The sequence below is a fragment of the Ochotona princeps genome, chromosome 19 (genome assembly GCF_030435755.1).
Source record: "Ochotona princeps isolate mOchPri1 chromosome 19, mOchPri1.hap1, whole genome shotgun sequence".
NCBI classification, from domain to species: domain Eukaryota; kingdom Metazoa; phylum Chordata; class Mammalia; order Lagomorpha; family Ochotonidae; genus Ochotona; species Ochotona princeps.
In genome coordinates, this window is record NC_080850.1 from 36,258,622 (window position 1) to 36,276,638 (window position 18,017).

General features: G+C 54.0%; 1 protein-coding gene across 1 annotated transcript in view; it reads left to right on the forward strand.

The window, feature by feature from the left end:
* FSTL4 (follistatin like 4) overlaps nt 1-14,157 on the forward strand; it is a 418,275-nt gene extending 404,118 nt beyond the window's left edge. The window contains exons 13-16 of the mRNA XM_004586404.2: nt 2,777-2,926; nt 6,831-6,938; nt 11,283-11,392; nt 12,838-14,157. Of these exons, the coding sequence (XP_004586461.2) occupies nt 2,777-2,926; nt 6,831-6,938; nt 11,283-11,392; nt 12,838-13,534 (1,065 nt within the window). The 3' untranslated portion in view covers nt 13,535-14,157. The remainder of the gene's footprint in view (nt 1-2,776; nt 2,927-6,830; nt 6,939-11,282; nt 11,393-12,837) is intronic.
* The last annotated feature ends 3,860 nt before the right edge of the window (nt 14,158-18,017 follow it).

Consider the following 18,017-nt stretch of genomic DNA (forward strand, 5'->3'; position numbering starts at 1 on the left):
CTTCCTCTCTTCCTTCCTTCCTTCCTGTCCTTCCTTCCTTCACTTCCTTCCTTCCTTCCTTCCTTCCTTCCTTCCTTCCTTCCTTCCTTCCTTCCTTCCTTCCTTCCTTCCTTCCTTCCTTCCTTCCTTCCTTCCTTCCTTCCTTCCTTCCTTCTTCCTTCCTTCCTTCCTTCCTTCCTTCCTTCCTTCCTTCCTTCCTTCCTTCCTTCCTTCCTTCCTTCTTCCTTCCTTCCTTCTTCCTTCTTCCTCTCCTTCCTTCCTTCCTTCCTTCCTTCCTTCCTTCTTCCTTCCTTCCTTCCTTCCTTCCTTCCTTCTTCCTTCCTTCCTTCCTTCCTTCCTTCCTTCCTTCCTTCCTTCCTTCCTTCCTTCCTTCCTTCCTTCCTTCCTTCCTTCCTTCCTTCCTTCCTTCCTTCCTTCCTTCCTTCCTTCCTTCCTTCCTTCCTTCCTTCCTTCCTTCCTTCCTTCCTTCCTTCCTTCCTTTCCTTCCTTCTTCCTTCCTTCCTTCCTTCCTTCCTTCCTTCCTTCCTTCCTTCCTTCCTTCCTTCCTTCCTTCCTTCCTTCTCCTTCCTTCCTTTCCTTCCTTCCTTCCTTCCTTCCTTCCTTCCTTCCTTCCTTCCTTCCCTTCCTTCCTTCCTTCCTTCCTTCCTTCCTTCCTTCCTTCCTTCCTTCCTTCCTTCCTTCCTTCCTTCCTTCCTTCCTTCCTTCCTTCCTTCCTTCCTTCCTTCCTTCCTTCCTTCCTTCCTTCCTTCCTTCCTCTCTCACACACAAGCACCTTCCAGGATTCGAACCACAGGCTCCAACCACACTAAAGGCAAGCACTTTAGCCACTAGGCCATGCCGCCAGGCCTTTCTTACTCTGTTTGCTTGCCTACTTATCTCCTTCTCTTCAATACCCCAATAAAACCTCACTCACATCATCCCTTTACTGCAACTGTTTTCTGCCTAAACAGTGCCTTCCTTGAAGTTCCATGAGTCTATGCTGAAAATCAGGATTCTCACAGTAAGGGCACCTTCTTTCTGTCCTGCTCTCATTTTTTGCTATTACAGTAGTGCCATTCAGTGAGTCACTGTAGCAGCCCAAACCTGGAATCCCAGTGCTCACCTAAGAGTCCCACGGGGCTAGTGGAACCTCCATGACGTGACTCAGGGTGGGCATTAACAGGAGACTGGGATAAGGAAGTAGAATTAGAGACTCAACCCAGACTTGGGACAAAACCACATAACTGCTAAGCTGGCTGCCCACTCCCACAATGCATCCTGTTATAAAGAGGAAAGGAATCTGCCTATGGAACACACCTTTCAAGCATCTTACTCGTGATAGGGAATACTTACCCTCCTCAAAGAGGAGCCAACTTATTCAAGCATGCCTGCCTCTTCTTCAGCTAAAAGTGGTATTTGGTCACCTTTAGGTCACCTGCAGCTGACAAATCAGGAATGTAAGCAATCATTGCTCCTGATAGGTGGAGATCCTGCTAACCTGTATGGAAAAAGAAAATACATCCTGTTGGGAACAGGATGTACTGAGATTTGTAGTAAGGACCTGAAGAATGGTGACTCAGGAAGGCAGGACTGATCTATAAGATGGTCAGCAGCAGTATTCCTGTCCATGGGACATTGGTAATTGGTTCTTTGGTGAGGCCTAATGCCTTTTTATCCCACATGCTTCTAGTGGGGGGGGGGGGTGAGATAGGACAGAAAGTAGGGGCTAGACCCAGCTTACAGATCCTGTTTGGTTGGAAAAGGAACTTGAGCTTCTGTGTCTTTGTTGGGTTGAGGGATGTGTGTTTAATGATGAAACCAAGTGTGTGTCTTTACGCTCTAGGGGAAATGTACAGAGATGGTCGCCTCTGTCCGAGCAGGAGCTGAGTCTCTGTCACTGTCCCATTTTTCTCACACTTAGACCACAAGCTCTCCATGTTGTGTGGTTGAGTCAGGGACTTCTGGAAGAACAAGTGTAAGATGATTTTCCAGGGACCCCCATCTCATCCTTTCATCATTCCAGCATCATTGAAAGATGTACTGTTGTGTTCCAAACATTCCTACTTCTGAGCAGGTGATGGTAGTGGAGGTATGGCTAGAAAAATGAAAAACTGAAGTAGATGAGACCATATTACTTGAAGCTGTCCACTTCACACAGTAACTTCACCTTTAGCTGTTTAAGTTCCACTGCTACCATTCAAAAGGGATATGTGTGCATTATAGAATGGAGGTGAGGATCCCCGAATGCATTTCATTTTCAAAAATTGTTTTATCCGGGGCCCAGCGCAGTGGCCTAGCGGCTAAAGTCCTCGCCTTGAAAGCCCCGGGATCCCATATGGCACCGGTTCTAGTCCCGGTAGCTCTACTTCCCATCCAGCTCCCTGCTTGTGGCCTGGAAAAGCAGTCGAGGACAGCCCAAAGCCTTGGGACTCTGCACCCATGTGGGAGACCTGGAGGAGGTTCCTGGCTCCTGGCTTTGGATCGCCATAGCATCAGCCCTCCCCTTCCCTCCCCGCAAGATGCCAGTGACACAGAGGCCTACGGGGACACTGAGGGGTCAGGGGAGCACAGTAACCCCTGCAGCAGCTCCATTAGGCTCATGCAAGAAGAGAGTAAGGGGGTAGGCAGGGACCACGCAGCAAGCAGGCACATGTGAGGCAGGGGGTTTGCAGGGCCAACAGCCATCTCCTGTGGCTCTGAGACACCAGGCAGGGCCAGCTCAGGCACAGGGTGAGGGAACCTCACGTACATGGGGGACGGGGTTACAAAGACACAGGACAGCCTTTCTCCCCCACAGGAAGACATCTGTCCACAGACCGAAACAGAAGGCAGCCCACCCTGCCAGTGGGCATCCGCCGTCAATGTCAGGGACCGGTACATCTATGCGGCCCAACCAGCACTGGCCAGAGTCCTCGTGGTCGACGTCCAGGCCCAGAAGGTCCTACAGGTACAGCCACGGTGGGGAGGAAGAGTGGATCCAGCTGCGTGTGAGGGACAGACAGGGCAAAGCATGCACATGTGGTCACACAGACCAAGGAGGTGAAGAAGGGCAAACTTCCTGGTGTGTTCAAATGTGGAACCTCAGAGCTCTCCTGAGGAGGTGAATGTGAGAGAAAAACCCTCTAGTGATTTTTCACTAGTGATGCCCTTTACAAAGTGTAGATGGATGCCACAGGGTTCCCCTCCCACTCTCCCATGACTGAGATTGTCACCTTAACAGCCATGAGGAACGACCTTACCTTGGGAGCTAACCCCTCATTTGTCACAGGTGCCCCTCCCCAGAGGAGGGTGGCCAAGGGCAGTGGGTCTCCAGCAAGGACCAGAGCCAGGAGCCAAGGGCTGGTAAAGGAGACACTGTGTCCTCACAGCCTGGGGAGAGAGTACAGGCTTGCCCAGCCTGCCAGGTTTGGCCCAGTACAAGTCCTCTGGGATTCGCAGGTTCCAGAACTGTCAGTCAGTTACTGTTACAAACCATGAAGTTGAAACAAAGAAGGGGAGAGGCCAGGCATGGAGCAGACAGAGCAGGGAGGATGCATGCCAAGGGACAGCTATGGGCATGGGGCCAAACGCTACTGCCAGGCACCTGGGACATGGCAGTGTGGGTCACCCGGTGCAGGGACAGCCCATGCCTGCTGGGTAGATCTGAGTGAAGCAGTAGGAGAAGTGAAGGCGGACAAGCACAGGCAGGAGGTGGCTGGGTGGGGAGCCAAAGCAGGCGGTGGGGGCCGAGGGAACTTGGTCAGAATCAGTGACGTCACAACATGTGTGTCTGCTGACGCGAACCCCCAACCCCTCCTGAATGCTCTTCTGCTGGCATCAACAAGGTGGACCCGCTTGCCTTCCAGACACATCCTGTCTGTGCAGGAGGTGGACAGGCTAAGTATTCTACACCGGAGCAGACAGGGAACGTTTCAGTGACAGCCACATGAACTTCATTGCTACTTACGTTTATTTTCTCAGTGAGGCAGTGCAGGTTATCACCGAGTCTGGAAGGCCCAAGAGAGAAATGCAAGTTGAATGTGAGATGTGAGTGTGGGGCAATCCTGAGAACCTCACGAGGACAGGGCTGCCCCACTACGAGCTCTGGCCATCAGGAAGTTGGATGGGATTGGGGCTCTGCAGATTTTTCTGTCATTGAGATTTACTGAGGTTCATTTTATGACGGAGCCTGTGATGTTTTGGTCAATATTTCATGTACATGTTAAAGCACATTCTAGATAGGACAGTTCTGCAAGTTGCTGGATTGTTCGGAGGGTCTGTGCGCTTAGCAAAGCTGCCCCGCGAGGTTAACATCTTCCACTGTCATTAAAGATAATCTGTTTCTCTAATTCTACTTTAAAATCTTAACATCTTCTTGATACAGTCCTTCATCCTTCAAAGGATTAGAATGAAGATTTGATTCAGTTTGGTACCAGATTAAACCGGAGCTGTGCTCTGCCTCTGTAGTGGAGGACGGCCACCGAGAGTCATGTAAACCATTCGGTCATCGCAGAATCGTTGGGCGGACAGGTGACAGGTGATTCTTGAAGATAATTCCCTCCCTCTTTACGGTATCAATTCTTAAGTTTTGAAAGTGAAATAGGTTTGTATTGAACTCAGGCACGGCAGAAGACAGGATAAACAAATAGATTTTTCTATCAACCTATTTTCCCACATTCTTAAAAAAAAAAAAAGATCTTGATCTCTGATCATGCTTCTTGCCTAAATATAGTATAGCAGAATCTGGTTTATTTGATGGAGGATGCAGAAAAGATGGAAGAATTATGCAAGCAATAAAGTGCTCTTTGACAAGGCTAGAGGTAGTAAGATTGTGTATTAACTAGTGGAATAATCTCCGTGGGTATGTTTATATTTAGTTACAGCTGAGTTAAATCTAACATCTTCGTTGCTTTCTTATTTTTCCTCCTTTTGGACACTTTCGCTTGTGGGTGAAACATCTCTGCCACGAGATGACAACATGCCTGTTTGCCTCACATCAACGTAGCCTCATGCCAATCTCCTTACTTCCACAATAACCCTAGCACAAGGCAGCTCAACATTTCTCTTGTCTTTTGTATTATTGTAACAATGAATTGATTCTTTGACATAATTCAACCCCTTAGGCTTCTATTATGACAAAGCAATGCTAATTTCTATTTGCCCTATTACTCTTACCCCAGACAGAGCTATGAAATTTTCCATGAGTTAATTTAATGCTTTTAGTAATTCACAGTTTTTGCTTAAAAGTCCTTACTTCTACAGGAAACATTCTCTTGGGGTATAGATATAGATGCGTGAGTTACTGTCTAATCACATTGCAGGTTTATCAGCCATCATTTAAAATATTCATCTTCTCACCTCTTGTTGAGGAAATGTTTTTAAGAATGAGATCTCCAAGCTCTGAGCTATATATCTCTTGCTACTTCAAGTTGGAGGTGTTCTATCTCTTCATGTTTGTTTCTCCTGTCTTCTGCTGAGTTCAATACAAACCTATTTCAGTTATTATCTCAGGTATTTCATTTTCACTTTTAAGAATTTATAAAATAAAGATGGAGGGAACTGTCTTTGCACGCCTCACCTATGGCTCTGTTCTCATTGGGATCACCTGTCTCTGGGATGCCTAGTGATTCTGGGATTCCAACAGTTTGCATAAAAAAAATGACTTTCGGCAGTGGCCATGCACCAGGGAGGACACCCGGCACTGCACTAGGCACAGTGGAGCGCTCACCACTTCGTTCTGATCAGGTACTAACCTGCAGCCTCCAGCCTCGCTGTCCTCTGAGTCAGCTCTGATCTCTGCCGAGATACCAGCATGTTCACCAGACTCGTTGCTCCCGGTGAGAGGGCGGTGAGCTCTGTGCTGCCTGGAGGAGGTTTCCAGTTAAACCCTTGAGCCTCTCAGAATGAGAAGATGAAATCCACTTGGAGACACCTGAGAAACCGTGACCACAAACCAAACTGTAGGAGAGTTCTGCTGTGAAGACAGCAGACAAATGGGTGTGGCTGGAAGAGCATGTGTAGTCACAGAAGGGTTTTTAGAGTAAGAAGCCATTAACTGTGTCATGATGTGTCATCATGGCTAACGGGCTGGGACTCTCCAGGCAGCCAAGATGGTGCCAGGAAATTTGGAAAGCAACCGGGGTAAGTGCTGCCTAAGAAAACAACAGGCTGTGCTGGAGGCTGCAGGGCCCAAGGTGTGGAAGATGGCGAGACGCAAACCTCAGCCAGGAGGAACGTCCCGGGTTCAAGGCTGACAGAAGGACAATCTGGAGTTATTAGGAGACGTGATACTGAAGGAGCTCAGCCGCTGAAAGGGGAGACAGACCAAGACCTGCAGCATACGGGGAGAAGAGGGGGTCTCACAGACACGCAGAGGAGCAGCCACAGTCTCCTGTAGAGTTCAGTTACTGCGATGAGAAAGAGGGAGTGAGCTGGACGCTTCCATCCAAGTCCCAGACAGAGCCAGCGAAGGCCAGGTGGGGGGCAGCTCACATGGGTCACCTCCCTGTGACCAGGGCCCAGGGGCACAGAGCAAGCTGGCTGCAGGGCAAGGGGCCCGCAGCCTTCCAGCAGGACTGAAGGGAGCCCCTGGCCCCCCACACCTGTTTGCTGAGCAGAAACCTCAGAGCATCTATGTGCAAGTCTTGCCCAGGGGTCTGGGGGCCTTTAAGTTTCTAGAAGGATGACATGTCACCTCTGACGTTTAACTTGATGTTTCTAGGGCCAAAGCCAGAGAGGAAGCCTTGGTCTTACATTCCCAAACAGGATCACTGGCTCCTGGGCCAGCTGTCCACCACTCCAGATCACTCTCCATGACCATCACATCCGCTTCCACAATGATGATGACCCACTTGTCACTATTGTTTTTCAAGTCCATAGGTGTGGACCCTCTGCCAGCTAATCTGTTGTACGACAAGTCCCACGACCAGGTGTGGGTCCTGAGCTGGGGGGACACGCACAAGTCCCGGCCAAGCCTCCAGGTATGCTGAACACATGCAGTCCGATAGCACTTTGTCCCTACAAACTGCCTCCATCATCTAGGTGACAAATGGCATTTATCCCCAAACAGCTTCTCCGGGGTCCAAGAAGATAATAGGGATAGCCTTGGGCAACAGCCCACATCCTGGGGAATCAGTGGAGTGAGCCCTGCTGGCCAGGAGGGGCTGGGTGCTCAGATCCAGCAGCCTTGCCTCTGCAGAGCTTGGGGGGGACCACACAGGGAGCCCGTCTTGGCCACTGCAAACACTTAGTGAACCAGGGAATGGGGGGTCTGTTTCTCTATTTTAAATAAAATGTTTTTAAAAAGCAAAAATAAGAAAGATGGATTTTTAGAACGTTTTTTGAAAATAAAACTAGCAGTAAGCTATTCATAAAAACACTAAATGGAGGGTTAACGACATGAAAATAGTGATAAGAGCTTGAAGGAGATGTTTAGCAATATGAAGATGAGACAAGGTAGAAGTGGAGATTTAACGTGGTCAGTGCTTTGGCAAAGCAAGTTAAGGTACTGCCTGCAACATGGGCATCCCATCTGGTCACTGCTTTGGGTCCCAGGTATTTCTTGTCTGACCCAGCTCCCTGCACCCATGTGGGAGAATTTGATGGAGCGCCCAGCGAGGGCCCAGCCCTACCTGTTCCAGCCATGTGGAGAGTGGAGCAACAGAAGGAAGGTTTCTGTCTCTCCCAAAACCCTTTCAAATAGACAGATCTTTAGGGGAAAATGAAAGTTCATCATTAAGATGAATAGCAGTTATGTCTAACCACAGTGGTTAAACATAACCTGATCCAGAAAGTACTCAAACTGTGTAGACCAAGGCAATAAAATAACAAGATAAAACTGAATATAAATGAGCCTGGGTTATTACATAGAAAAGCTTTTACCATCAAGTAGCATATTTTCATGTACAATGACATGCCCCGGGCTGTATCAGTATATAACTGTGACCCTAGGACCTCCTGGAGCAAAAACAAACTACCCTGTCTCAAAAAGACTTTCACCTCAAAACCTGTGGGACACAGAAATATTTGGTTCAGAAATGAGAAAAATAGCAAAGTGTCAGGAAGGAATTTAGGCCGAAATTAATCGGAAACAAAAGCAGAAAAACAGATTAGTCTTTCAGAAGCTCAATAAGGAGACGAGAATGAAGCTGTGAACTGAGGCTGCGGGCATTGCCACGGGCACCGAGAGTCCAGTAACCCCGAGGCCGCGGCTTCCCGGGCAGGCTCACCCCGCACCCGAGGCAGGGAAGCCAGGAGGAGCCTAGTACCACCAGAGATGGGTTGGGGTTTTTTTTGGGGGGGGGGCGGGGGGGTTCCCAGATTAAAGAGGTAGCATATCAGAACACACACATGGATTTCGTCCAATCTTCAACCAGCAGTTTTCACATGACCGGAACTACCCAGACCACAGCAGTGGTGGGGAGGTGCGGCTCCCGAGGTGTTGTAAATCCTTGGTGCACCTGTACTCCCAAACCCAGTAAGAAAGGAAACTGCAGAATAACCTCCCACGGGAGTGTGCCAACACTGCCAGGTGGGCTCCCACGGCTGCGTGGGCGGGTCACTCAACCTCGCGTGGCCTCTGTCTCACATGGAGGACTACTGTGCTGTGTTCACACAGCCTGACGCTGTCCAAGAAGCAGGGAAGTGCCCTTTGAACAGTACTGGGAGTGCCATGCAGGCAGTACCAACACGGGCAGCATAGCCATTCATCCTAAAATACAGGGCACTGCGCACAGCAGGGAGTGCTGTGAGGGTATGAACGCACCACGTCACCGTGTCATACAGGACCACCATCAGACAGTGTCCCTGCGTGACCCCAATCCAGGGTTCATGTCAGAGTGCAGCCGTGTGGTTAAAGGCCCAAGCAGGGAATGAATTCCCAGGGTACAATCAAGTTTAACTCCGAGGACGCCAGCCAAGGAAAGGCTCGGGATACTGGCAGTAGCTGTTCACACAGCACTGGATTCAACACAGCTGACCTTCTTGAGAAGCCTAAACTGGCAAGAGAGCAAGTTCCTTAACTATGACGGACCCTATCACCCCTTGCCTTGATGACTGAACAGTTGTAGCAATTTGTTAGCAGGAAGAATGAGACGCAGTACATCCAGGAAGCTGCATTATCACATGGCAAGGCTGAATGGGTCAGAATGAACTCACCTCCACCACTGCAGGTGCAGGAGGAGGAAATGGCATCTGGGACAGCTGCCCCTGGACACGGCCCCGCAGCCTCTGGGCCGAGCCTTGTGGAGACGGGAAGCCAGACTCCCGGGGGCACGGCCGTGAGAGCCTGGCTGGCTGGACTTGGTCCGGAAGACTTCTCCAAAGATCCAGCTGTAACAATGTGTTACCGCCTGGTGAATATTAGCAAAACATAAAAAATAAAATCCTAGTATTGTTTCTAAATACCCAGCAAAGGGGTCTGCTACATTCTGTTCAGACTTGCCTGTGATCGGGATTCACTCACCCAAGACCCTTGGAGCCACGCATCTCCTTGTATTCCACACGCTGCTCTCCTGCGCCTCGACCCGGCCCTGCTCTCAGCTGCCTTTCTAATCGCCCAATCCCTGCCCTTCCATGTGTCACTTCTCGCCTGACAATCAGCTGACGTCCTGACAGCTCATGACAATGAATATTTCACACACAAATTCAGAGAAGATGCATGATGAAAAAAAAAAAATCAATGAATGGATATGAAAACTTCCTGCACCGAAATTCCAGTTCCATTTTCCATTCATTTTCCCGTCACCTCACGCATCTGTTTCCTGAACCAAGCTCACAGGCTAGCAAAACTGGGGAGTCCCAGCAGTTATCTTTGGGTACCTGGGGGTCCCACTGCGAGCTGGGGCTCAAAAAAAGAGCAAGAACTCCCAGCTTGGAGACAGGAGGTGCTGTGCCCATGGTGGTTCAGTGGCCCGCAGCACTGGGTGCCCAAGTCACCTCTGAATATAGGGTGTCAGTGAAGTGGAGTGACACCAACGTTGACAACCTATAATTTCCCGTCTCTTTTATAAGCAGAGATGACAGGCCTGGCATCAGGCCGTGATTGTGAGGCTGCTTGGCTCCTGCTGGCACTGCCCCCACGCTCTCCAGCAGCCAGTTCCCTCTCAATGCCCACTTGTGTGTAATTTCCCATGGATTTGCCAGGCAGATATCATTTGACCATTTAAAACCCAGCACAAGCAGCAGCCAGGCGTGCAGTGGGGGCTGTCCCAGTGGGCATGCACCAACCCGGTCATCTGTCTGCTGTCCCTGGAGGGAAGTATGAACCACACACTGCAACACCCCACGCCTAGCTGGGAGGCAGGCCCGCTCATAGAAGAGGAAAGCAGGGAGAGCTCCGAGCCTCGGGAGCCAGGAGCCCCAGCACACACTGCCCTCTGCTGCAGGCGCAGCCTTGAGCAGCCACAATACAGACAGGTGGCTGCCCCATCACGCTCCCGGGGTGGGCTCTAGCCCCAACGTCCTGTCCAGAGGCCCTGGGGCCCATGCGCAGCTGCAGGGCTCACCAGCTGGCCAGTGTCCTCCAGGTCAGGGCAGCCTCCGTGCCACAGCGGGGCCATCACGTGCCTCTCCCACCCAGACCACACATTTGCCAGTTCTGCCCTGAGCTTCGGGCAGGCCCTTCTTCCCACACGGACAGCAGGGGGAATGCACCAGGAAATGGCCTTATCGCCCACTGCCAGGTGCACAGGGGAGGAGCCCATCAGTGCTGTACTGGGCAGAGCACATCCCCTTTGGGGAAGCACTCTTCCCAGCATCCCAATGCTGGCAGCCCTGCAGGACTCCTGCTTCCCCCAGGCCAGCTCTGGAGCCCCAGCTCCCAGAGAGCAGCTCCATGCATAGCACATGACAGCGCTGCTGCCCCCAGCACAGGCTCAGGCACCTGCCAGCAAAGCAAAAAGAAATCTGAGCAAACCACCTCACCACCAAACACCTTGATAGCCCTGACCGCTGTTCCCGCTCCCACAGGGTGGCCAGATACTGAGATGGTGGCACTGCCTGCAGGGGAGGAGGCCGCAGCTAGCAGAAGGGGTGATGTGCTGGCTCCGAGGATCTTGCCAGAGGCCCGCCAGCCAGGCGGTGGGAGGGAGCTTCCAGGCCTCACGCTTCTCCTCTCCGAGGAATGACGGGTGGGCCTGTCTGTGATTTGGTCAAGCAACTCCCATGGGCAACTTCCCATTCCCCAGGGCCATGGTTGTTGTCACCTTCCTCCCAGGCAGGCAGCAGCCCCTCTGCCAGGACCTCCACCTGCACAAGCAGGTGTCTTAGGTTCCCCAGCACCACCCCCCTTGGTAGGTTCAAGTGAACATCCTCCTGTGTTGCAGGTGATCACAGAAGCCAGCACCGGCCGGGGCCAGCACCTGATCCGCACACCCTTCGCGGGGGTGGAGGATTTCTTCATCCCCCCCACCAACCTCATCATCAACCATGTCAGGTGAGATGAGCCAGGCTGCCTCGGAGGGGCTCCAGCCTAGACCAGCCCAGCCTGGGACAACTTGACTCAGGATAGAACCTGCCCATAACTTTTCCTGGGCCGAATTCAGGGCCCATGACTAGGAAACAGCCCCAGAGTGCAACCTCATTGTTCAGGATCAGTGATGCTGCCCAATGCACGCCTTGGAAGGTCCAGGGCTCTGATCCCTGCCACCCACGGGCAACACCCAAATTAAGTATCTGGCCTCTGGTATGGGCCAGGGCCCCAGATGCTGCAGGCACGTGGGAAATGAACCATGTGTGACCACACTGCTGTCTCTGTGGGGAGCTGTTGCCTGGTAAGCCATCCATGGTCCCGTAGCACCCTTGCTGCCTGTCTGGGAGCCGCCGCTAGCGGAACCTCTCTGGAACATTTCTGCCAGCTGCTGGGGACTCGCCCGCTCCCCCAGCCCACAGAGGACACCTCACTGCAGGGAGAGTCCAACAAGAACATCCAAGCTGTGTCGCTTCCCTCATCCCCCACCCCACCCCAGGCAGCCCGCAAAGCTACACGGTGGACCGGCCGAGCACCCACCAAGAGGAGGGCTTCAATTCTGGTCCTTCCTCGCTCTGGGCTCTAACGAGTGTTTTAAAAACCATTCACATCATTTCTCCAAAGGAAATGAGAAGGGATTTTTCCTGATTCCCAAGTCCTGCCTACCCTTCAGCCACCAGCAGCCCTCGTCAGGACTAACCCTTTTTGAGTCACGGAGACTCGGGGAGGCACACAGCTCACTGCAAGGTCTGCAGCTGGCCGTGCAGTGGGACCTTAGCAGTCAACACCGCCCCAGCTCCTGTGCTCTCCTCCAGGGTCAAGAGCACAAGCTGCATGGCACCTATGTCCTCCAGGCACTGGTCTTGTCCTGGGTGCAGGGGGTCAGGCAGAGACCTCTCACCGCGGCCTGCTCTGTCACCTTCCCTCACACGGGCCTCCTCTGTAAATCTGCCTTTCCAATAAATACATCTTAAAAAAAAAAGGGGGGGGGGCCCACCATGATAGTCTAGTGGCAAAAGTCCTAGCCGAGTACACACTGGGATCCCATATAGGCACTGGTTTGTGTCTTGGCAGCCCTGCTTCCCATCCAGCTCCCTGTCTGTGGCCTGGGAAAGCATCAGAGGACGGCCTAAGACATTGGGACCCTGTGCCCACATGGGAAGCCCAGAGGAGGCCCCTTGCTCCTGGTTTCAGACTGGCTTAGCTCTGGCCGTTGTGGCCACTTGGGGAGTGATGTCCTTGATTTCTCATTTTCTCCAAGGACACCATCCCAAGCACCCACATCTAGCCCTGAGAGGTTCACACAGAGGACAAAGGGGAAGGGGAGCTGCCCCTGTCACTCACAGCCAACACTGTCACGGCCACCCTCAGGTCCCCCGCCCACTGATCTCACTCCCTTCGCTCCCTCCCAGGTTTGGCTTCATCTTCAATAGCTCTGAGCCCGCTGTGCACAAAGTGGACCTGGAGACACTGGCCCTCCTTGGTACCATCAGCCTGCGACGCCACGGCTGCATACCCCGCGCTATGGCACACACCCACCTGGGCGGCTACTTCTTCGTTCAGTGCCACCGCCACGGCCCTGCCCCTGCCCAGCTGCTCATCGACAGCGTCACGGACTCAGTGGTCGGCCCCAACGGTGCCATCACGGGAGTCCCGCACACATCCCCGGACGGGCGTTTCGTGGTCAGCGCTGCCGCCGACAGCCCACAGCTGCATGTGCAGGAGGTCACAGCGCGCGGGGAAATCCAGACGCTGTACCAGCTGACGGTAGGCCCGGGCGTGGCCGACGTGGCCTTCCAGCGCTCCTTCACCGAAGCTGGTCGGTACGACGTGTACGCCACGCTGGCCATGCGGCCACACCTGATGTTCCTGCAGCTAGCCACCGGCAAGCGGGCCCTGCTCAGGAACCTGAAGGAGCCGCCTGTGGGCCCAGCCCAGCCCTGGGCGGCACCCCAGCGACCAGTAAGGGACAGTGGGCTGTTCGGGCAATACCTGCTTACCCCTGCCCAAGAGTCCTTGTTTCTGGTCAATGCGAGGCAGAACTCACTGCGCTGTGAGGTGTCGGGCATAAGGGGTGGGAGCACGGTGGTGTGGGTGGGTGAGGTGTGAGCGCACCACGACCGAGCACCGCCTGGCCCCGATGCCACAGCCCCAAGCAGGTCCGCTGTACATTTTCACAGACAAAAGCAAAAATCTGTATTCGCTTTGTGGTTCAACACTGGCCCCCCTTGCAAGTTTCCTAGTGTAAGGTATGTGCTGCTGCCACGACGGAGGATTTTTCGTTAGGAAGTCTGACTTGCACCATGAGCTTTGACGAGCACACATCACTGTGTGCGGAAGCACCTCGGTACCAGCTGCACGCCCTGAGCCCGGAGCTGCACCCCCTGGAGCCCTGGAGCCCTGGTGCACCCCGTCGGGTGCCTTCACGTTGCCATTGTCCGCCGCCACTTCCCTGGAGGGGCCCGGTCACAGCAGGAACAGGGCCTGGCCCTCCCCCAGGACCGCACTTCCTCTGCCGCAGCTGCTTGCTTCTCTTTGCGTGTGGCTTGTCGTCAGCCCCGGGGGAGAGCCAACAGGCCTTCCAGCGACTTGGGGATTGGGGAAATCACATGCTTTATTTTGGAAGTTTTTGATTACAAGATGATTTTTTATAATCGCGAATGCAACTAAGCAGGAAGAGGCAGCCCAAGGACTTGGGCCCTGACTTGGGCTTGGAGAGGGGTCCCCCAATACACTCCACAGCCACAAAGAACAGAGGTCACCCAGGAACACAGCCACCCCATCGCCCCCACCCCCATGGCTACATGTGCAGATGCAGCCACCGCCGAGGAGCCCCAGGAGGCTGGGGGCTGTGCACCTGCTTCCCCAGCATCAGATTCAAGGTGGATAAGGCTGCCCTAGCCAGCAGCAATCAGCCTTCAGGCTCAGAGCAGAAACCCTAGGTGCCCGCATGGTGCCCAGGCAGGTGCCTGCAGTGATGCCATCTCCCCAGCCTGTGGCCCAGCCCCTGTCAGCACTGCACAGAAACACCCTTCAGTTCCTGTCTTTGCGACACTTTGCACCACCGAGCCCCAAAAGATGCAGTCCTGGGGCTCCCATATGGATACCAACAACACCGTGGACATGGCCCTATCACTCTGTGGACCAGCCAGGCCCGGGGGCCTACCACACCCTCTGCCCCTCCTCTCATGTCCTGCAGGGCTCTCCAGCTCACGGGGGGCTGGAAGCGGCAGCCCCATCGCAGACCCGAGCTAACTTCGCCACTTCCACCTGCCACCACGGATGCATCATTGGCCCGAGCCAGCCAGGCTGCCTCGCCCAGGACACAAAGTTCCTTTTCTCCCCTCCAGTTGTTAGCTACTCTTGGGAGTGTCACATCTTGATCAACCGGGCCCCTGGCCCTGCCACTCCCCGGATCACGATACCATGTTCCAGGTTTCCTGAAGAACAGCATATGCGGGACAAAGGTGGAGCACACTGCCCTCCAAAGGCCAAGACTCACTTCCTTGCTTCTTGGAGCCGGGATGGACACACACCTCACTCCCCCTCTCCTCATCACACCTCAACACCTGCATGGACACCTTGATTTCCAAACTTTCATTCCATCATGGTAATTCCCGTGTCCAGGAACACTGGGTCAGCCCCTGGCAGAACTGGCTCTGAATCTAGAGGAGGGAGAGTGCCCAACAACTGGGTCAGAACAGCGGCTCCCCCTGGGTGGCAGGGTCCCTGTGGCCCCTCCAAGATACAGACTTCCACACTGGCAGAGCCATTTGCCTTGACTCCTTGCAGCTCCAAGTGATGTGGCAGGCATGGGTGACACCCAGCAGCCCTGGTGCAGTTACTACAAGCCAGCCTGGGGCTGGCTGTCCCCTGCTACACTAGGAGTCACAACAGGCAAACGCAGGCCTGGCACTGTGGCCACAGCTCCAGGTGCTCAGTCACAGGAAGCAGGACAAAGGGTCCTCTGAGCGAGTTCTTGGGTGGCAGCCCAGTGCAGCCTGCTCTTCCTGCCACCAGTAGCCGCTGCTGGAAGCCTGTGTCCCTACAGGTAGCAGTGGAGCCAGTGAACAGGTGGCTATGTTGGTGACCCAAAGGATTGGTTTGCTTTCCGAAGTACTGTCCTTGCCAAAAGAATCACCAAAGAGCTACTTCCGGAAACTCCCTCACAAACTCTGAAATGCACCATGGGAAATGTAAGGTTGTTGCCACAGTCACTCGCACACGCAGCCCACACCAGCACCAGCGTTAGAGCAGGCAAAGGGAGAGCCTCGCCCTCGGCTCCAGGCTGCCAGAACCTGGAACAAAGGGGCTGGGACCACCAGCCCACCCATCAGTCCCCAGACAGCACAGAGGGGCCAGGGTCGCCAGTCCACCCAGCAGTTCCCAAACAGCACAGAGACCAGAGTCACCAGCCCACCCAGCAGTCCCCGGACGGTAACTGCTTGCCCCAATTATCAGCTAGAACTGGTTGGAATCTCGGAAAGCCTTGATCAGTGCCAGCTACAACATGGCTCTCTGAGTATTATGAGCTGAGACAGCAGCAGCTCTGTAAGTCCTGGCCCGATGGGCCCACTCCCTAGCTCCCAGCCCTGTGGGGGGAGGCAGCCAAAAGATGCTTTCCAGCCCCCAAGGAGGCAGCTTGCTACTGGAGTGAAGCATGCCGCTGCTGGGCCTTCAGCAAGCACGGCAGCTAGAAGACAGCCATGACCAGCCACAACTTCCTGTTTCCTGTTGACCAATACCCTGTGAACTGAAGGAGGTGTCAGAACTGAGATGTGAATCGGGTCCCTTCGGGATCTATTTTTCTACTAGGGGTATGACCAGTGCATTCGATTCCTTCTTCAGTGTTTCATTCCGCAAACCCCCTTCGCTTAAGAATCCAGCAACACCTCTGTCCCTTCACCCCCTAGCCCCCTCTGGGACTTGCCTCCTGAGAAATCAGCTTCCGGGAGGGCCACCACCACTCCCACACCCCTCGTATGCATCCGCCAAGCTACCTCACATTCTGCCCTGCCTCCAACACCCCCAGGATGCCACCCCTGGGCCTGAAGGGCCTCTGGCAGCCCCCTGCCCCGGACCCCTAGGCACACTCCAAGCGCAGTCAGACCCCTGGAACAGCCCTTGCTGCCCCATACCACACACAGCGAGCCCTAGCTCACGGACACTCGGAGTTAGGGGACTGAGACCAGAGAGCTACTCCGAGTCACCAGGGACCTGCAATCCTGTCCACAGATCTCAGCCCACGCCTCACTCCCGAACACTGTATCCTCCCCTGCCACACACACCACCCTGCTTCACACTTCCCCTCCCGTTGCCTTCCCAGGAGCCACACCACAATGGCTTCTGCCACCCAAGGAGCAGTTGGCCTTACCACGACACCAGCCCATACCAGCCCGGCTCGTGTTCTGGCTTGGGGCACAGGGCAGGCAGGCTGAGCAGCTCTGCTCTAGAAAGTTACCCGCTGCCTTCGCTCCTCTCCACAACAGAGCTGCTTAGGAGAGTCCAGAGGACACCAACGCCGTCCAGTGCCTACCTCCGGTGTGGCCACGAGCCCTCCGTGCAGCCCACTTCCTGTACCTGTCTACCCCAGACCACATGTCCAGTCACACGAGGTGCAGCGAGCCTCGCCCAGGCCCGCAGGCCTCAGCTGCCAGCCTCCTGGTGCAAGGAGCCAGTATCTCCTGCATCCACAACCCCCTGGGGACCAGTGGGAAGCCACTCCGGGAAAGCCAACATAGCTGAACCAGGAAGTAGAATGATCCAATACAGCACATGTGGGGATTCACTCCAAATCCACAGCCAGCCTCAGAGTGTTTAGCAGGTGCTTGCCTTTTTTTTTTTTTTTTTTTTTTGGACAAAGCCACAATTCATATATCCTTCTTTCCAGCTCACCCTGATATGGGACATCCTTCTCCCATGAGGTCCCCGAGAATGGGCCACATCCTGGATGGCTAGCCTGCATTCCACCAAGCAGTAACTGTTGGCTCCCATGGCACCAGGCCCAGCCACACATGGCGCTCCATGTCCCTGGGGCAGGGCAGCCACACTGGCCTCTGACACACACTCCTCAAGAGCGGAAGTTGGCCTCTGAGTAAAGGCCATCATAGTGCGAGACCCAGGAGCACCAAGGTGAGACAACACGTGACATCTGAGGCCTCATCCACCGCCTAGTGCAACGTTGGCCACGGGTGGGAAGGCGGCTGGTGCCTGGCCATTCTGGCTGCTGGAGAGAAGTGAAGGCAAAGGGTCTGTAGGCCCCTACCCGCACCCACAGATGCATGAAGGGGCACCCTGCCTCACCCTGCCCCAAGAACTTCCCCTTCCTCCCTGTTGCCCACACTGTCCAACGGCCACAAAAGAGGAGCTGAGAGCAGGGCTGGGCACGGAGCTTTGCTGGGTGTCACTGACGACCCTGAAGGCATGACGCCACACATGCCATCTGCCCCTTGTGGTTCTCAGCCACCTCCCCACCTCCAACAACCCTCGGATCTCGTATGTCAAGGCAGATTGCGTTATTTTGAGCAGTTGTGTAGACTCCAAAATATATTTTCTCTAACCACCAGTATTTCTCAAAAGGCCTCCTGTAATT